Source organism: Temnothorax nylanderi, unplaced genomic scaffold (genome assembly GCF_030848795.1).
Source record: "Temnothorax nylanderi isolate EJ_2023f unplaced genomic scaffold, tnyl_v1.0 TNYL_tig0555_pilon, whole genome shotgun sequence".
In the NCBI taxonomy this organism is placed as follows: Eukaryota; Metazoa; Arthropoda; class Insecta; order Hymenoptera; family Formicidae; genus Temnothorax; species Temnothorax nylanderi.
Genome location: NW_027249617.1, coordinates 76,936 through 98,968, shown reverse-complemented (window position 1 = coordinate 98,968; position 22,033 = coordinate 76,936). Strand labels below are relative to the sequence as shown.

At 37.1% G+C, this 22,033-nt stretch overlaps 2 protein-coding genes across 7 annotated transcripts in view; one reads left to right on the top strand and one right to left on the bottom strand.

Annotated features, from left to right (window-relative positions):
- LOC139783891 (uncharacterized) overlaps positions 1-22,033 on the top strand; it is a 114,413-nt gene that overhangs the window by 15,451 nt on the left and 76,929 nt on the right. Inside the window, exon 1 of one of the 6 annotated variants that reach the window (XM_071723051.1) lies at positions 10,242-10,260. The exons of the other annotated variants lie outside the window; for them this stretch is intronic. The gene's annotated coding sequence lies outside the window, so the exon portion shown is untranslated. Of the gene's footprint in view, positions 1-10,241; positions 10,261-22,033 lie in introns of those variants that run through there. 6 annotated transcript variants of the gene reach the window in all.
- LOC139783890 (uncharacterized) overlaps positions 10,856-22,033 on the bottom strand; it is a 35,718-nt gene continuing 24,540 nt past the window's right edge. Inside the window, exons 2-4 of the mRNA XM_071723044.1 lie at positions 13,790-14,258; positions 11,822-12,100; positions 10,856-11,192 (exon numbers count right to left, since the gene is read on the bottom strand). Coding sequence (XP_071579145.1) covers positions 10,947-11,192; positions 11,822-12,100; positions 13,790-14,203 — 939 coding nt within the window. The 5' untranslated portion in view covers positions 14,204-14,258 and the 3' untranslated portion in view covers positions 10,856-10,946. The remainder of the gene's footprint in view (positions 11,193-11,821; positions 12,101-13,789; positions 14,259-22,033) is intronic.

Below are 22,033 nucleotides of genomic sequence, written 5' to 3'. Positions count from 1 at the left end.
TGCGCCAAGGGTTCTAAAATAACATAGTCCGCCTCTGCACGCCCGCACGCTCCGAAATATAATTGTCCGGTATATACGGCCCCCGAAATAGCGCGTTTGTTGCGCGCTGAATTTTGCGCGCACGCGGCCGCGCCGTGCCGCGCGTATGTATGTACGTACACGCTCGGCATTTATATTAATAGAGCGTGCACTTTTGCCGCGCCGCGATGACCTATGCAATACGATGGGACCGCAGCGATGTATCCGACGTTACCGCGGCCCGTAGATGCACGCGCTGAACAAGACGAGGCAACCCTAGCTACTGAAATATATTCGTCTTTACGCGTCTCTCGCACTTATAAATCGCATCCCACCGTGACGATTTTCCATTATGGCGTTTACGCCGGCGCGAGTCGTTTCAATCGAAACCGTGTCGTCTGTCGAGTCACGCACGTTTATTTTGATAAAAAGATGGTGAAAGTCATATCCAGCCCAAGAATTACCCAAAAATATCCGACGATATTTTATGGACAGGCTTCTCGCGCACTTTTTTCGAATTTGTTTTGACAAAATTTACCAAGCCACCAAACAATTTTGTGAATTACTTACGAGTGAAAATAAATTCCGTGATCTACGTGATAATCTTGTAAAAGATCCAGTCTTAATCTTGTTCAAATTTAAAGTATCGAAATATAAATATGAAATACAAAATTTCAAATCTTTGGAAATGCGCACGTAAAGCCTCGTCGTTGTAGTTCCAAAAAATTAGAACTATAATCTTTAATACTTTTGCAACAGAATATATGTCTGCTAAGAATTCTCATTCGGTGGTTTTTGCGTGAAATTTCACAAAAGTAACGCAAAATGTCGCTGTCCGCGCGGATATACGAACGTGACGCGATGTCATTCGCGAGGATCAGCAACGTCGACGCTCGCCTATAATGTACACGGATGCATTAAATAACGCAGCCGGTCAGGCTAATGAAGCCCAGCGGAGACGAGGTGAGTTTGCACATATCGAGTGCGCTTCTATTTTTAGCCAACGCCATATTGCGTTACGCGTTTCGTAACTACTACCGATACTGGGTGCTCGATCGCATCAACTAGATACTAGATCGTTAATGATTCTATTTACTTCGCACATTTTATAGGAGAATTGCATTCACATTGCAGCATTGTACACTGCGGGCAAAAATAAAAAGTAGAACTGCGACGCAACGCACGGAGATATTCTATTAAATTGTCGATAATATTTATTTAAATTTATTTAAATTATTTATAAATTTTTATTGTAAACAGTACTTATGATATATATTCAGAGATCGTTTTGTGCAATTTTTCTTTTAAACAGAGGAAACTTGTCTTTGCATCGTCATTCTAAAAAAATTAGTATTCAAATATCGAGTTACTAATTAAATAATGCGTATCAATATTTATTAATACTTTACTCATGCACTTAAAAATTTTCCAATTTATCTTCCGATTTTATTGACAAAGGATGCAATAACGCGTGCGGGAACATTTTGGAGATATAGTCGATAAAACTGTCAGAAAAATACGACCTCATGACGGATTTACACGTGTGGAATATTTTCGCGAATATTTTTCAAAGTCTGGCTTCGCTGCTGTCCATGAAACTTTCGCGTGACGCACAAAGAGACTATTTCAATTTAACAAAAATGTAACTGATGTCTAGCTTGAGAAAGAACACGTGTCATGAAAGTGTGGAATCGCTTTTTAATAGCTGGATGGTATAGGGTGAGACGGGACTCGATTTATATTCATTTAATTAACTTTCGAAGCGACGTAGGATATCGCCTGGCACAATTACTTTCACGGATGCTTTTATATGTAAATCTTATTATCTCTTCTGGTTAATTTATTTAACACGTTCAAGCGTAAAGCAAAGAGTCTCAAAAGGGAAAGAATCGGGAAGAGAGGATCGTTCAACTCTATAGTTGCATATTCGCCTCTCAGTGTGGTGCGACGATCTTGATGCGCGCTTTCAATTAATCGTTGGCGTCAATGAGCTCCGAATCGCGTCTCCTCCGCGACCTTCGACTCTCGTTCGCAGCCGCGTAGGACGGTCGAACTTGACTTTGGTGGAGCCCCGTTGATTTTGGCAGACATGCGTATGTGCGGCTGCACGGTTTATACTCTCTTTTCGCGCCTCATGGTCAATTCCATGACGATTTTCTCAATATCAAGCGCCTAATCCGCCTCATCAAATCGCCAAGAAAAATCATGTTTCGAACTCCCGTAATCTTAACTACGAGCAAACGAGATTCGACGAAATGCCTTGCACTCGACAGATTTCTGTGCAACGCATAATTTTGGTAGATACGTTAATTAATGTTCTGGAAATCAGGAGAAATTTTATTTCTCTCATTATTTTCGTTGTTACTATCTTGATAATCTGATTTAAAAGAATTTCAGAATGATTACAATACATTTTTTTTTCTTACATTATTTCTTCGGAGATATTTTTTTAGCATAACTGGGGCAAAGCCTACGGAATTGATTCTGTACATTTTGACGAATCGATCGTCCGCCGATGATAGTTCGCGCTCGTCAACGAGATATTGTACACGTTTTTTAAGCGTCCGACGCAACGAATAAACCAAAATAACTCGAAGCAGGTCCCACCAGGCCAGGATAATAATATGAATGAAATACTGGCAAGCCGGTTGGTTGGGTAAGAAGCTGGTGTTCCTCGAAGCCAGCTCACCGCCCTACCCCGTCCCTCCATTCCTCTTGGTGTTCGTACATCTCTTTTCTCGAAATTAGAGGACACCTGCCTGAGCTCTTCTGGCTTATCTCCACATGAATGAAGAGAAAACGTCCTGGCACCTGAATCCGTGGACCGGTTAAGGTAGCGCGGACATTTAATCCGTGAATGATCGCGGTGAGAGAAAGACTTGGTTTTAAATTAAAATACCTGCGGTATCTCCAAGCAAGATATTGATGTATCATCTTTTTTTTTATTGTATATACATATATTGCGAGGAAGAGATTATATAGGGTGACGTCTGTGTTTACGCTTTTCCATAAATTTATCGATATCGATATCGACACGATTGTGCACGTATCCTAATTTCATTTTACCCTTTGGCGGGAGATGGGAGCGGGGTACGTCTGGCGTAAAAGGTCTGCCTTGTGACGACAACGATTATTACGACACACCGGCAAGACCTCCCACGGATCGAGCTGTCGCCGACCGAAATATATTGTTTGTCCGGTCGCGAGATATGCGGGAGACGTTTACGACTATTATTAATCGGAAGTGTTGTGCCAAGTCGTCGAAATAAACCCCGCTCGATTATCTCTCCTGTCGTGCTTTTATATATCCTCCTCGCGCGGCGTGTACACGGCTTTAACGTTACACGGTGATAACGATTTTATTGGACGCGGAATCGTCACTCGCCGCGTGTGTCCGATGGCAGACCTTCATTCTGGAAACGAACGATATGTCGATGGCATCTGGTATTTGAAAATAGTTTAGCCAATATACTAATCTCGGCGATGATGTAAGTTCGATTTCGAAAATTTTGCTGACCACTGCGAATACAAGCGTGTTATATTTTAGCTGAAGCTCAATTCTTATACATTTTTTTGTCATTTTAAATCACGTCATTTAACACGATTGAAACGTATTAACTTTTAATTTAATACGATTAAACATGTTAAATGACATAATTTAACACAGGAAGAAACATGTAAAAAGAGCTTTAGTCAAATATATTATTTTTACACGTTTATGCGTGTAAAAATAACATACTTGGATTTGCAGTGTAATCGAATTACCCGAGTGGAAATTTAACCTCGCCGGCATCCAGTCACCAACTAGCAATACTAGTTTTAATCTAGCCCCTGTCCAGTAATGTAACGCTTAGAAGTTCTAGATACTTGACAAATATGTTGTCTCATAGCGAACTTAGAAAAACTGTCTAGTAATCAGCTAGCCTGGGCTAGATTAAAATAATTAATCACAAAAAATAAAAATCACATAGAAAAATTAATTTTTAACTTTTTTTATTGTTACATTTTTGTTAGATAAAGTTTTGCTACAACATTATATTAAATTTTGTAAGTTAAAATTTCCATTTACCGAAGGGATTCGAACTTGGTACTGTTGTTGGGCGCCCCGCTGCTGATGGGTGTCAGTCGTTTACTCTATCCACTACGCTATCGAGTATTAGTAATAATTGAGTTTAAATTCTTCTTATATGTTATAACGTATATAAAAAATACAAATCTGAAATTTTTTCAAATTGCTAAACAATATTTAATACCTTAAATGTTCAACACTGGGCGGTTGCCTAGCGCCAGCATGATAGTTATGAAAAAACTATTTAAGAATGACATAACCTCACTGTTCAAATGCTAACAAATTTTTAATTGGTAGTGGCTAGACAACGGCTAGCTAATTCTTTAGCTGTAAAATCAGATTGGCTAGATCAATTTCCACTCAGGTTGCTATGAGTACACAAAAGTTAGCTATCCTATTAATTGACTAATATGAATCATATAGGTCTTAATTTTTCTCAAAATCACTTTCCAATATAATATAGAATGACAGTTGTGAAGACGCTATTAAGAATGACATAACCTCACTTTTCGAATGCTAACAAATTTTTAGGCTGGTATTCATAGTCGGATCTTATTTCAAGACTGTCTTAAGTAATATCTTAAGATGCTAATACGGCTCTGTGATTGGTTCATGACGTCTTAAGATTATACTTAAGACAGTCTTAAATATAAGAACCGACTATGAATACCGGCCTTAATTAGTAGTGGCTAGACAATGGCTGCTCATTTTTTGAAAGTTTCCAGCGCCATCTATTCTAATATTTACCGTGCAGGGGCTAGAAAAGTACTAGACAGCGAAGTTATTCAATGACATAACCTCACTGTTCAAATGCTAACAAATTTTTAATTACTAGTGACTAGACAACGGCTGGCTAATTTTTTGAAAGTTTCCAGCGCCATCTATTCTAATATTTACCGTGCAGGGACTAGGAAAGTACTAGACAGCGAAGAATTATTCATAAATTATAGCTAGTGCTAAGCTAGTCAATGGCTAGGTAACACATCTAGCCTGCGTGATCCAGCCATTAGCTGTAAAATCAGATTGGCTAAACCAATTTCCACTCGGGTAGACTACCGCGATAGTTTATTTTCGCATCCCATTGGAACGTAACGTTTTTAAACCGAAGTTATATCTTTTTTTTCAATACAAATATATCATCTATAAGCTAAACAGGATCGTAAAGTATCAGGGGTTATTTGTGGATTATGATTTCAGCAGAAACTCAACAGAGCTAATTAATCAATATATATATAAGAAATATTAAATATTTTACAGATTATGAAATACTGAGATATTTCATCGAACACGAGGCATTTCTGCGGAAAGTATAAATACAAAGTAAAAATTTAATTCCTATGAAAATCTAAATTGTAAGTTTCTGAGTTGTAAGCTGAAAGGTTTTATTCTTTATAAACTATTTGATGCCATAAATCATCAGGGTTATCGATCAGGGAAAACCGGAAAAACCGGAAAATGTCAGGGAATCACAGAATTTATTAATCCAAGATAAGATTAAATTACACTGTAATACCGATTTAAAAATTTTAAATTATTTCTTTGAAAACTATTAAATAGAATTTTTTAATTACTTAAGGAAGCACTATAAATATTTTTAATGATTTTTTTTTTAAATTTTGCAGCAAGCGATTTGCAGAAATTAACAGATAGTTAAAAGAGAAAATTATAATATCTTAATTTTTGAAAATTCGTGATATGTGTTAATGATTTTTTGTAAGTCATTCACAGCAAAATAAAAAATTGTATAAAATATGTATTATTCAGCATTTTTTTGAATGTGAACGGATTTACCGCGAAAGGAATATTTTTGTCTTTGTTTTGCATACAGATATTACTGAACGTTTCGAAATTATGTAGTGTCGAAATAAAAAATTTCTTTAATTAAGAAGGTAATTAGAACGTAGTGTTTTAGTGAGACAATTAAATCTCAAATAATGTACACAAAAGACAAAATACTTATTTTTAATTAGTATCTAAAAAATTTTAACTTTTTTGTTTTTAAAAATAAAATCAAAAATTAAGCGACCCGACTGGCCAATTCTCATATATTATAACTCACAACGTTTCAACCATAATCTGATCCTTCTCAAGTGAAATATTATAATTTAATACGCAACATTAAACATCATGCGTCGCCATGGATACAACGTCTGGCGACGCATGATGTTTAATGTTGCGTATTAAATTATAATATCTCACTTGAGAAGGACCAGATTATGGTTGAAACGTTGTGAGTTATAATAAATGAGAATTGGCCAGTCGGGTCGCTTAATTTTTGATTTTATTTTTAATTATTTACTGGCGAAGAAAAGGTTATTATCATTGTTTTTTTTTGTTTTTATTTAGTACTCCTTTCAGAGAATTTTTCTAAAAGGTGACTGAGAAAACCGAGAAAAGTCAGGGAATATTTATTTTTCTGTTTCGCTAACAATCTTGATCATACAACAGATTTTAATTTTAAAACAAAACAGTTTCTCACGCTTTTTTTCGTTATGCACGCGCAAGAAAGTGGTTATTCTTTCGCATCGTTCAAAGTACACATTTGAGATGGAAGGCTGCGATTCGAATAAACAGTTGGAAACAAGATTTTAATGGTTTCTGCTCTACCTTGACCAACTCACTTTTTTAGCTTATTAAACTAACTATATAGGCTAACTCGCATCGTGATCGTAAAATACTGGCTCGTCAATACGAAAACGTCGGGATAGGAAAAGAAAAATAAATAAATAACAGGGAATGGAAGGAGGGACAGAGTGGGAGAGGATAGCGTGATCTTCTATTTTAATGAGCGGCTGCGTTGGCGCGCGGAAATGAGAGACAGCCGGATAATCGGTGTGGTTTCTCAAAATTGCAGCGCTCATATAAGCTCCTAAGTGTCGACGAAGATACGATTGAAAGTGCCAAGATTTTCTTCGATCGTAATGACGACGCCCCGGAAGACTCACTTAAGACTCGTTAAGTATACGCTCAAGCCAAATTTAACTGACGAGTAAATTTCCAAGAGCAAGACAAATTAGAGATGATAGAAACTCTCTGTTAATCAAGTGTTTTGTCTTATCCGAGAGAGAATGTGAAAATACAATGACTCGACTCCCGATTGCATTTATTCTAAATTTATGCATCGCCCCATTCCTATTTGCATATAAATCTGCTGTGGAGAATGAATTATTATATATATCTTATATCTTATATATATATGTTTTAGAAATCGACCGTTTTCGTCAGATGTGTTACTTATTTCATTAATACAACGTTAATATTAAGTTGCTTTTAAGTATTGAATATCAAAATTTTGACAATTTTACGAAGTTAGAAAATAAACGTTAATTATCTCAGAATTATTTTTGATGTGACACATTGGAAATTACAATATATATTTTAAAATATAACTGATATGTTATAGCTCAATAACTCTGTGATAATCTACATAAAAGAATTCTGCTGTTTTATGACAAAATATTTATTGGAATTCAATGATATTGTACTTTCAAATGACATAAAATCAATTTATCTACAAATATGGATAGACAAGCTGTGAAAAATTATGATAAAGACATTAAATAACGAAAAACAATAATCGCTTGTTTTTTCATTAAACAAATTGAAATATGCTACGTGATTGTAATTTAAAGTCCAATCTTAGCGATTCGAGGGCGATTTCAGTTTCAATAATCTTACGAAAGGAATGGAATTTCTCAAACTCTCCAATATTTAACATTTGATCAAGTGCGATAATAATCCATATGAGTACCTGAGAGCCAAGGCAAACATGACTTTGATCCCCGCATAGTTTACGAGAATTCTATTTGGACGGATGACTATTTTAATTGGAGACTTAACAGGATCGGGGGCGGCCGTTCTTAACGCTGAATGCGCTGGTGGCGGAGATACGGGGGGGTGGGGAGGCTTCGCACATTTCATGAGCGTATTTTCATCGTGGCCGCAACCATATGGCCATATTACCGAAAGTGCGAAGTTATTTCCGGCTGGGATACACTATTCTGAGAGCTCGACGTAAGTCTCTTCGGGTACAGGGTTTGTTGCGGGTATCTGGCAGCGCGCGCGAAATACCGCGCGATTCTGTAAAACACAATCGTCGTCGACGTCGTTTTCTTAGATAACGACAGGCGACGTTCAGTAAACGTGTCCGTGTCCATGTCCGTCTGACGTCAATGCGGAGGTTTCATTCAAAAACAGGTCTACGTCCGTCTACATTTCGCGTGCATCTTTGATGTATTTACACGTGAGATGGATGCTGCGGAAAAAATTACCTCATATCCGCAGATTTACAAGTAATCTACGTATGTGGATTTTCAAGCGATAGTCCTACGGGAAAAAACGAGTACATGAGTACTGAAACGTATTGAAACAAATTGTTCATTCGCGTTTGTCCGCTCTCTCTTGCTTAGTCTGGATCCGGTTTAACGGACACTTTAATATTTCCGAACGTTCTCGCAGTCTTCGCTATTACGTCTTTCGAGTGGCGGTATTTTGACATCTCTCTAGCTCGTACATCGCTGTCTGCGTATTTTATCATCTTAAAAAAAGATCTCTCACCTCTCGAAATAAACACGGCGCGTAGTAAGTCACACATGTTGGACTCGCGCGCACAAATGCCAAATTGTTTTCCGTAGGAATAACCATCGTAAATGTTTCTCGATCGATCTATTTCGAAAACACAATTTGTATTAACGGCGACAATCGATATCAAGGACAATCGGTTTCTTCGTGAGGATTTTTTTTTCCAAAGTGATATATTAAGCCGTGATTAATATGCATGGCGCCTGATGTGCGCCGAACTAGTAAGGATAATAAATTATTCACATCGACGACTTCCTTATTCGCTTTTAAATGTCAGAATCCGGTGAATGACATGTTTCCTCTCATCCGAACGTGTGACATGTTTCTTTCCTGTAATTAGTTTCATACAGTCGGTTTAAATTCGATACGTATGACGTGTCGTTTCTTTGGCTTTTCGCTGTATGAAAGACAAGTTTTATATTAGTTTTACTCGCATGAACGCGCGACGCGGATTGGCTGCAAATAACGAATTGGCCGGACACTTACTCCCGCGTGTCCATAATGTCGAGCTTTCATCTCAACATATCGGCGTATCTACGTCGCGCGAGAAGTTATTCTTGTCGAAGTTACGCCAATTTCCTCTTGCGTCTCGCTTGCTTCTCGCGCGGCACGTTGCGTCGACGTCGGCATCGCACGTCGGTCCCACCACCGCGACCGGTATAGTAAATTCCCGGAGCGATTGATGATATTTTCAGATATCTGCCGCGTATATCTTCCTCGTCGCGCTTGACGTGTCCCCGCCTCCGCCGCGCCGCGGCAGCCTCCGGAGAGATGCATTCAAAAACAGTCCCGGCACGAGTTGGATAATCTCGACATCGCCTGGCACGTCTTGGCGACGTCAATGCGGAGGTTTCATTCATCGTTCCGTATATTTTCGATTTCACCCTGCGCCCCGTTCCCCCAATCCCCCCCCCCCTTTCGTCACCCTCGGTTCCCTCTTACGTCCGCAGGCCTCACTTGTTGCTGCACTGACGCATCGTCTATATATAGCCGCCGCGCCGCCGAAACGCCCGATATTATTTTCGACATTCTATTCCGCTGTCGTTTGATCATCGGATCGAGAGGTGTACGAAGAGAGAGGAAAAGAAAGAGAGAGGAGTGGCAAGACGTCGTTATATATGCGGCGATCTAAAAATAGGCGGTGAGGTGTCGCGGGAAGACGCGGGGGTGTTATTACAGGCGAGATAGATGGATTCGCAAGCGACCACCGGTCATTCCGGAGTTAACGACTCGTGTGAGAGACGACGTTAATGTTTGTTGCCCGTGAGCGCGCGCGCGCACAAGCTCCTTCTATTTTTAGACGGCCCGATCGGCAGCTATACGGGCATCGTCAAGGCCGCGCATTGCGAAACGATTATCGATGTTGGCGCATGTTACTGCAGTCGGTCCCTGGATCCATCTGTGTTCTTTGTGTACGATTTTGCGCGCGTGCAATTCCGCGATCGGCCCGTATTGGCGTTAGACGAGGACAGAGGACACAGGATTTGTCGTTTGTTGAAAGTTGCCTGTATATTTATAGATTGCGTTTTCGTACGTGAATGCACATTCTGATGCAACGTTATGGAACCACGTGGACGTCTGCTCGGTTCTAAGTAAGGATTACAGGTCGCCCTACTGTCGCATTCAATTAATATTACTTTAAAGTTTGTCTCGGTACATGATTAAATAAAATGTTGAGACAGTGTAAAAATAAACTAGATGCTTGTAGAAAAGAGCCGAATTAAAACCTATCTCAAGAATTATTTATCGAAAAGTTAATTTATAACGGTTCTATCTTTATGTTAAACTAAATTTTATGATAAAAGGTATATTTTTTTATAAATTGGTAATTTATTATTCTTCATTGATGATGAATTCTCATCGATATTCTATCTTAAGATAACGAAATTTTATTTAGCATTTTTGTATGACTTTTAGAGAACTTGTTTTATATGTACAATCAATTGCTATTTCTTATTTACTGATTATACGTATTGTACGTGTCAATTAATAGTCGATTAGTTTTATGAAGAATCGATTTTGAACCTGCTTCTGTAGCGTGCTCTTTAATATTACGTCTATATGGTGATCTTTGACATTTGTTTCGGCCAGGCAGTCAATCAATTCGGATCTAAAAAATAATTGATGTTAATCGCAATTTCAAGCGATTTACAAACTTAATGGGTCATCTGAATTGACGTGACTCACTTATTTAACTTTTTTTTTTTTTTTTTTTTTTTTCAAGAAATAACTTCCCTCATTTGGACTCCATATTGAAAACCTTTTGCGAGAATATTTTTTAATATTTTCCCTTGGGCACATATGCGATCTGCCTGCTCCTCATGTGCGACCAAACGTATCTCATATTGTGAGTAACCGTAGCTAGTAATATGATACAGATTCCCATCGCCTTAATAAACATCCGCTTTCGTTCGTCTAAGTTTTGCGAGGATGTCCAGCTTAAAAACTCGACCATGTCCTTTGCCATTTGCGACGTCGTCGACGGGGTGCCATCGTCGTATTCCACCGCTCCTTCAGTTAGCATCTGAACACATGATTCATAATACGTTGTAACGACTATCAAATGAGAGGGCGCGCAATTAAAATTTCATTAGCATGAAAGATTAATCAGTGAAATAAATATTAACAATGTTGATGTATAAATAATAAAATTATCTCTTGATAAGGTATAATTCGGCACGATCAATACCTCATTGACATTTATCTTAAGTTTGCCGAGCTAACAATTTGGCGGATGTTTGTTGTATCTGTAAACTATGTCCGGCCATTACTATATTTTCCTTTATTTATTTATTTATTTCGTCATTACCCTATGCTTCTATCTTTTTAGAAGAGAGGAAGAGATAGCTTGAATTTTCCTCAATAAAAGGAAAATTAAAAATGTATTCTGAGTTACGAAGATATAGAGATTCTCAAGGCTCATTGATGGATATAGACAATTAGCGTATTTCATTGCTTAATTTTAAACAAATTTGAACACATTTAAATTTTGCAACTGAATGTTAAAGATCATGTAGAATAGATAGCGCCTGTTAAAACTTGTACGAAATATTTTATCTCAAATTGAGAATTAAGTATATAGATGAAAGAAAACAAGAGGAAGCCTCGAGCTATCTGTATAAAAATATGCGGAATAATATATTGGATACTTACTTGCGCCATACTGATTACGTTTCCGGGAAAATAGGCATTAAAATGTTGTTGATCGGTTAAAGATACACCTGCTGGCGGTTCCATCCATCCCGTCAGCAAAGAAAATACGTAATTTCTACCGTTCCTCCTGGCAAAAATGATGTAGGTCAGATCTGGTGGGTACGCGCCGAAATTTACCGCCCTGGCCGCTTCCTCATTCGGAAAAGGAGGTGGCAATAAATCAGACAGTCTTCCGGGTCTCATATAGTAGTTACCCTCTTCGTCAGGTCCGTCTCGAATCTGCATATCCGAAATCGATATCTATATTATTCCATGAAGTCCAAACCGAATAAAAAAAGTTAATTTAAAGTTTTACACTAAAAGATCAATCAAGCGTTCTTCACGAACTGTATAAATATTTATTTTTATTTAATTAATTAGATTAAAAATATGATTAGTTATTATTAATGCATTAAGTTTCTACATAAGATACTATTAATATATATTTGGTACGGATAAAAAAACACTATGAAGAAATGACAAGACCAATAGATTACATGGCTATATAAGATTATATCGTTTTTGTATTATCTTAAACTAGCTGTCAGTTCTTGCGATAAATAAAAAAAATAGTTTGATAAGACACGTGAACCATTTATCCATTGATTAACTTTATCGAACAATTTTATACTACTAAACTGATAACACATATGATGCATTTACAATAGCATATAATATTGCGAAATAGTAACTTAATATCTGTAAAAAGTGCATTCACTTTCTGTAAGATTGTGATAGGAAAGTCACCACATTTTGTATCAAATAACTTTTCAATATTATTTCGATATATACAAGGTGATTTGAAACAACCCTATTGTCCCGCAAATATCAGATTTCTGTAGCGAGATTTTCACCGAAGCTTAGTTTTTGAGTTATAAAAGGAAATAGTTATCTTATTACGGGCCGGGTACAGGAGGTAGGCAGGGGCGGCGCGACTCATCGTCGCGGGCGCGATTCACCGTCCGCTGGATGTAATCCATTAGTGTGCAATTCGCTCACTTGCAAAGAAAATGGCATGGCATATCGAGAATTTTTTGTCGCGTCGATGCGAAGATGATCGGCTTGCGGAGATGATGAATGAGGCGCCTGTTGCGATCAGCTGTCGCGCCGCTCCTGCCTACCTCCTGTACTCGAGCCCGTAATAAGGTAACTATTTTCTTTTATAACTCGAAAACTACACTGAGAAAAAAAATTTATTAATCCCAAAAATTATTTAGTCCGGTACGTTCAACGAAACATTTTAGTTAGTTAACTAAACATTAGTTGAATTAATTAATTCTTGATTAAAGAAACTAAATAAATTGTTGAAACAAACTAATGTTTAGTTAACTAACTAAAATGTTTAGTTGAACGTATATCGGACTAAATATTTTTTCGGATTAACAATTTTTTTTCTCAGTGTAAGCTTCGGCAAAAATTTTGCTACAGGAAAAATTGTCTCAGAATTGAGTCAGGAATCTGATATTTGCGGAACAATAGGGTTGTTTCAAGTTTCAAATCACCGTATGTACAAGCTACAAAGATTTGCTTTTCTACATTGCTATCTTTTTTTTCTTATTATTATTACATAAGAGAAAATGTTACAAGACTGTAGAAATATTTGGTGAATTTTAGTAACTGAAGCGTAACTGAATCTTCTTCAAATACCCAACTTTGCAAACACTCTCTCTTTCTCTCTTCGGCTGTAATACCGGACAGAAACCTGTATTTCTCGCTATACAGAGTGGTAGCTAATCTCATTTTTGCGTGGACGGAGAATGTTTGCGGCGAGCCAACTCATAATTGAATTATGCGTCGTCATCGTCGTCGAGTGCGGACTCGAAGTCAGTTTACGAGAGCCGCGAGAAAGAGGAGGAAACGAAACGCCTACGCCAAAAGTGAAATCGGCGGGATCCGGCGGCGCGGGATAAATTCAGGCCTACCGTCTACCTCGTACTCGGCGGCAATGGCCTTGACCTCGTCCCTCGTGTGTGAAACGTCGATCAGATCCATGAATCGCACGTAGCGCAAGCTGTGGCACGTGTGACATACGGTTCTGTAGACTTGCCAGCCCCGCCGCACGGCCGAGTGGTCCAGAGTCGTGAGGTATCCCTCGAAGGCCCAGGGATAGCTGGGCAGATGCGCGACGCGGTCCATCGCCTGAACCGATCGGTCCAGGAAATATAAGAACGCTCCGCAGGTGGCACCCGCGCCCACCAGCACGCCTAGACCATTCCTCAGAATTCTTCTTCCACGCCTCCATTCGATACCGTTGTACCACGTATAAACTCCACCGAATTGCTGCCGTTGAAAGCCGCGTTTCACTCGTGATGAAAAATAGTTTTTCGTCAAAAGCGCAGCCATTTTTCTCTGGGACAAGATAGTCTCGGGGAAACAATCGATGGTATAGCGAGTCAAACTGTGGAATACTGGGTGTCATATGATATCTGCGTAAAATACTTTTTCTCGCAACTGTTGAATTTCTATTGTTAAACAGGAAAAACAGGAGAATCTTGAGAGTCTATTAATATAACATTTTTTTTAGGTTTGCATTTATAATCACATTTGAAAAATTCTAAAACCAGTTTTGAGACACGATTCGATTTAATACATAAACCGTGCGAATTAATTCAATATTTATTACGTTATATTTGCAGTCGCGATTAGATTAAGAAACTCGGATGAAATTAGTCTTGAAACACAGTCTGGGTTTTATTTCTCGCAATTCAATAATTGATTCTTGAGAGAAGATAATATATATGTATGTATGTCAATTAGTTTTTGAACTTTGTAATGTTTTCCGGAAGGTGCCGTGAGAAGAGAACAATTGTTTATGTAACAAATGTGACTTAAAGTTCAGAAGTAGTTTTTTAAAGCATTAATAATTCTTTTCAAATGGAGTTATTAATAAAGCATTCAAATTGTCACTAAAAGAAAGAATTAAATAATTGGCCTGTAATTTAAAATTTGCTGTTAACAGTGGATATTTATATACATATTAATAAATTGAAACAAATTTTCGTGACAATTAGTATTCAAGTAACAATATTTTATTCGCTCCCTCCATCGAACGGAATGAATCACGGCGACGCTAACGAGTTTACAAAATATACCACAAAATATAACTGCTCATATAATTAAATCGAAATTAATTAAAAATGCAACGAATAAAACATACAGCATATATTTATTTTATTAGATGTTGAACATTTTGTGATAACAGTCTGACTGGCATATGATTTGGTATTTGCTTATTGGTGTACAGTACACTGCCGCATATAATATAATTTGCAAGGCCGCCACATGCCGTGTCATTCACGCGGTGAGACTCGAGCGTACAGGTAACGCAAGCCGCTCCGTGTGTCATATTATTCTTCGAAACGCGACAAGTACTGCAAAATAAATGGTATCGTACGTCGCACTTATTAGTAAGCGATTATTAACTCGCACTGTTAACAATTCATAAACGTATCGAGGCGACGACCGCTTGTCGAAGTAGATACATATTTCGCGCAATTTATTGACACCCGTGAGTCTCGTAAATTAGCAAAATGAACGACATTTCAAATAGAATCTAAAGCAAAAGGCTCTCACAGGGCACAAACAAACGCCGAATGTATACTATACCCAAGTGATGAATGAAAACATGAGGGAGGTAGATGCGTCTCTGCTACGACTGTACTTATCAATTGGATACATTGCGTTTCTTCGGAACAGGAATAGAAACGATAGAAAATAGGGACATTATATTGTTTTGCGATGTATTTCCGGGCGATAATTATCTATTTAGTGACGCTTAAATTTGAATATATCCCATGTTTTTGACGCTTTGGGCTTCTAGTTCAAATTTCGGTTTAAATAATTTACCTATATGTCCACCATTCTGGGATTAATTACGCGGAGCAATATATGACTCGCGGGATCGAGTTATTAAAGTAACGAGAAGCCATGTTATTTCGATTAAGTATTTTGATTCAATTAATTAATCTGAAAATGAAAAAAACGGAATATTTAGAGTACATTTATAATACGTGAAATATTTCGTGGTAAAATATATTGGCTGGCATACGGTCTTGATATTTGTGTGGTACCATTGCACATGGTATTGTCATTCGAATGTCGGGACTGGAGTCGGCAAATATAGTAGCGCGTGCCGTCCCGTATGTTGTTTATCGCATTTTTCATCGAAACACGTGTCAAATACTAGAAGACGCAAAACGCAATTATTTTCTACGATTAACTACTATCCGCCCGCGTGATCAATCAACTCTGATTATATACTTATTAATTATTTATTGATGCGAGTACTTCGTGTGATTTATTCTTCTTATAGAAATCGGAGTGGGGGACGAGCATTATAATTTATCGTGATATTTATATACGGATAATAGGTAATACCTTTAACAATGTTTAAATGTATCTTGCATTGTATTGATCTTTTTGTTGATTTGAATGTAATTTACTCATCACTTTCGGATTAAGAGTGCGAAATGATATTAATGGTATACATGATACATGAATCGCTAGATCGAGTAACATGAGTCATGAAAAATCGTTAATATATTAATTGTTTCTTAATAATGCGTATATTTGTGCGTACAGTACAGAATTTCGACAGTATATTGTCTCAGTTGCGTCTTGATTAATTATTTATTAACCAGAGAAACTTTATTAATCGTATCGTATCAAAATTTTATTAGAATGTCAACATTATTTTTAAATTTTTTAATTGAAAATGGATCGTGCCGTCGAAAATCAGATTGACTTTGAATCGAATGGCGTCGTAATGCATTTAATAAGTTGTAATAAATTAATTTATATATCATTTATGATTTGCGAAAACCCCGCCATTTGAGATTTTATTTGTTTTATTAATTTGCAAGACTCGTGGCTGTCGAGCAGATGAGAATTTCGTACTATTTGCATGTTAGTCTTCAATCTATACATATATAGTGTATTATATAATAGTAAAGTGAGCATCGATTAATATCAGGAGTGCCACGCAAAGTGCGATTGTTCTATTCTAGTGATTAATAAGCATGACTAGGACAAATTAGGATGAATCTTAATTATCTTACGTAATTAATAACTGCCAATTTATTGAACATTTTATACATGATTGCATAAGCATAAGATCTTCAAAAAACACAATTGAAGAAACGTAAAGATATTTTAATAATATTATTTAGTTAATTTTTTATCGTGAATTTTTATATCAAGTATGTTATAATAGATTTAATTTTTGAGGTTATTTCTCATGTAATTAGGAAAAAACAAGAAAAAGGGGAAAAAATAAAATAAAACTGTCAAGTACAATATTGACGTTTCTAAAAATATAAAATTTTTAATGGATAATGAAGATTGGAATAAGATGTTTATGTATTTTGTTTACATATTTATGTAAAATAAAAATAACGTATCTGTAGAACATAGTACGGAATAATTGTTAACTTGGTTATGTTACTTTATTTTCTTTGTTGCAAATATTTTTAAAATAGAATTTAAAGTTTGAGTTTTGTTTCTTTATGTTTCTATGATTAAATATTATATAAGCTGGTATAAAAGAACAATGTTTAGAGATTTTTTCATATTTATGTTTATATAACTTTTTTCTTATTTTTATCTATAGAATACATTGGCGCAATTTAGCTGAAACCTGGGATACCCTGTATAAAAGACGAATAGAAAGTATTTCATTGTCAGATAGAATTTTTCAATTAATTTATTTAATAAAGAAGAGTACGCTGTCTATTATATTTTTCTTATAATAAATAAGCTAATTTTATTACAATTTTTATACCTATCTATTTTTATTTATTGATAACTTGATATTACTTGAGACATACATTTAATAACTTGAGATAACTTTAATAACTATCTCACCGCTGCTAATATTGTGGAGTATTTATTCCACATAACATCCCTTAGGGATGACTGATCTGCATAGTCAGTTTCAGTCTAGCGAACCTATAAACCAGAGTTTAGTATACTGCGGTATACTCTCATACATTTACACCTCATATACATCTATATGCATACATTTTTGTGATGGAATATGGAATAATGCAATAAACATTTGAGGCAAGGTAGAAGCAAGATACTTAAAGCTAATTTAAGAATAATAAAGAGAAGACTTTACACGTGTTTAATGTAGAAGAAGCAAAAGATAGCGAAAAGCTCATTTTTTAAATTTATATCCCTTAATTAAAAAGAAAATTTTGCAATACCCATACTTTAATGGTAACAGATTTTATAATTTCACGACAGTTCCATTTCTTGCCGATGATTTTCTTATGCAATGTCGGGTCAACGAGTAATCGAATTAGTATGAGTTAATAAAAGAGAGAAAGAAAGGATTGTCTCGTATTCCCATTAATTCATGGTGTGTCCGACTACAACCACTATGCGGCCGAATGCATATACTAAGAGAGGATGCTGCAATAATCTATAATTAGAGACATTCGCGTCCCAGTATCGTAAATACCCGGCTTGGCTAACGTTTCGAAAGGCAGCCGGCTTGAGAGACTCCTACGAGGAAAAAGGAATTCGATCCGCTTCGTGCCATTTTCGAAAATTCAAGCGTGGGTGGCCGTTTAGACGAGATACGCCCGACCTTTCCAACTGTATTTTCGAGGTGTATCTAGCAGGAAACCCCCAGGCTTAATGTGTACTTGCGATTCTTATACAACTTTCGATTCAACATGAATCTCTCATTCGATAATTTGTATTACAATTTACAGCTTATTTTCGACAAGTTTCGCGCGCGCGCGCGCGCGCGCGTGTGTGTGTGTGTGTGTGTGTGTGTGTGTGTGTGTGTGTGTGTGTGTGTGTGTGTGTGTGTGTGTGTGTGTGTGTGTGTGTGTGTGTGTGTGTGTGTGTGTGTGTGTGTGTGTGTGTGTGTGTACACACACACAAGTAGAATCTAATCTCGATAAGATATTGTGGAGGCATTAAAAACGTTATATGTATACATATATATATATATATATATATATAGAATAGATATATTATGTTAAATTTTTAATGCCTCAACTATATCGAGATTAGATTTTGCTTGCAAGTGAGAAATAATTATTTTTAGAAATACTTACGAAGAGATAGAGAGAGTTTTAATTTATTTTTCTATATTTCAACCTCAACTTGCAAGTAAATACTACTATTTTTTTTTTGTTATTATACACGTTATTTGCGTCATTTGATCTCATTGCTAGTATCTAATCGCATTGCACTCTCGATTATGCGATGACAAAAGATACATTTGACGCCAGGCCTTGCGTCGTTTACTTCACGAATACCGTGTAAACGTGCCTACGTGAAACCATTGGCAGCTCCATCACGATTAATAATACACGTGCGATCTATTTGCGAGGCATTGAGAAGTTAAAGCCAGCCGAAGTGATTCGATGAAATTAATTCTTACGTCGCTCGCATCGCATCGTAAATCAAAGTCACCGCGGGCGAGACCCTCGCGATCGGTCGCGTAAAACGTTTTTCGCGGTTTCGAGCGGACGGAGGCTTCTTCGTTTCGACCGTTTCGACGTTATACACGTCGGGGGATTGACGTTTCCGCTTGCTTTCGTCAATTCCGCCACTGCGTATCTCAGCGAGATATCGCGACTCGGCAAATGGAAGAAAGAAGGACGACAAGAGAGTTAGAAGGATGGAGGAAGTGGCGAGGAGGGAGGGACGCAAGTGCATGCGCCGCGCTCTCGCATACGCGTCGCCGTACTATCGTGCAATTACGTTACACAACGTCGTTACACAACGACGTTTTACAATAAAGGCACAAGCCGGGTGTATTTCCGCACCGCGTTATAAATAAACTACTCGGTTATGCTTGGCATTATGCATGCGCGCATATTGGCGCGCGGTTACGTTGCGCGTTACGCCTGCGAGTGTTGTGTTGCGAGCGCGTGTGTACGCGTGTTATGCACGCGCGCGCCCGCATAACGACGATGTAACGGCAACTCAAAGGTGTATCCTGCTGACTCGAATGATCGCCAGGGATCTCTCTCCAGCGCGGCGGCTTGTATACGTATACTTACGGCGAAAAAAGATTTGGACCGCCGCGTTTTACGATTGTCTGCCTCGCATTAACTCTTTTTAATATTCCTGATATTGTTCTCGCGTTACACCACTTCTAATTTCACGTTTCTTTACCCCGAAGTACCTTGCCAATTCTCGTGCTTATCTTTAACCGTTTCAATTAGCTATACCGTATGTTTATCAATTTCGAGTTACATTTCTCATATTATTTCCAGTTTTTTGTTGCGATTTTGTTCTTTGTTACGCTGGTATTATTTGGGATTTTTTGTGGACGACATCATTTCGAGATATTTTTTCCAAAAATTAACTTTGAACATAATAGTTTTCTAAATAAACAGATATACTCATCAGAGGAGGATGGGGGAATAGGAACCACGGGGTAATAAGAATTATCTTAGAATAAATTGACGTGAGTAACTCTTATGGAACACTGGTCTCTCCGCCATTCGAACATTTTATCGAACTCGCTTTGTTTGCCTAGGAAAGTGCATATGTTTTCGGTCGCTCCGTTACAATTTTTATCGATTTTTTCTTAATCAAAAAGTGGTTTTATTTTCCATTAATTAAATTTATTCTTTCTTTACTACTATTATTATTACTTTACAGACAAAATATATAATAAAATTAAAAAATCTTTTTAGTAGTTTTTCTTTTAAATCACCGACAAAAAATTAGAGTAATGGGGTAATTCGAACTAACTCCAATGGTGTAATTAGAACTGGCCCTAATTACTTTGGGTATATACAAATTTTAAACATACGACTGCGTAGCTTGTAAAAAAAGTAAGCAATTTTATTTGCGACTTTTACATTCGTAAAAATTAATTATAAAATGATTAAAAAACCTTAAATTTAATGATTGATCTTGTTCTAGGTTAATGGAAAATAATAAAACCTATTTTTTACCTATTTAATTACTGTTTCTATAAATAAGCACTTTATTACTCACTTAAATGTTCCGTACAGGCAATGGATTTCATTACTCATAAGGTGGTTTTCATTGCCCGATGCCTGGGGAGTTTATTTTTATTTAAAAAAAAAAGTTTATTTTTTTTGCTGATTTTATTGGAATTTAAATATTTATGTTATACTAAATTGAAGCTTAATGTTTTTCGAATTTAATTACTATAAAAGTTTAAATAAATATTCGGTGATTATAATATATTTATTATATTTTTTTCTTAACAGGTGCCAATTCTCCTGTCCTCTCCTAATTACCTGCAGTGGCTTTTCGGAAATATAAAGTATAATTTATGCAAGCTGTTTTAAAAACAAGCTCTCTATTTTTTCTCGAAAATAGTGATATCCTTTTATTTATTAACATATTAATAATTCATAATTTGCTATACTTTCACTCAATCTTTGTGACATTTATGTTTGCCAAAATTATCCGTAAAGGTTTGTAACGATATAATTCCCAACAAGAATTTAAAAAGTCGGTGAATGCACGGCGCGTTTATAACGGAGTGGCAATAGACCACGGGGGGGGGGGTAAATTTATCGTACAAGCTTGATTCCGTTTAACACAATTTCCACCTAGTTCGTCATCGAGCGGTCACTCAGCGACGACGAATAACCGTCGAGCCGAAATTACGCGGCCCGGTGTATAATTAATCCGCTCGTTTCTTTCCAGGAGCGGCCCGACGAAGATTGCGGTTGATTGAAAATCGATGCGGGCCGAACCTTCGCCGCGACCGTTCCGGCGAGATCGTTTATTTTTAAGATTTAAGCACACTGAAGGGGAAAGAAAGACATACGTTTGGAACCACAGTGCAGTCTGCATTATTTATTCTCAGGGTATAGATAGGTAATATAGCGCTGTGCGGTCTCGTGGCGCGGCGGTCAATACACTGTTGAATAATTTAGGTATGATCGCGTTCTCCACTTATTTTCTCGCGGGACATTTTTGCTCGTTCGGGCGAATAAGGAAGGAAATCGTTGGATTGTGCAAAAAAAAAAGAAAGAAAGAAAGAAAAAGAAAAATGCAGAAATTACGTAGTCACCAGCGAACGTTGTGTCGATTAATTGATTTAGCGCGTCGCGGCTGATAATTCCGCCAGGTGCACGCGTCGAGCGCATTAAAAGTGTTTTCCATATCGCGAAGACGAGAGGAAGGAGGGAAGGGAACCTGCAAAATTATCGCGATACC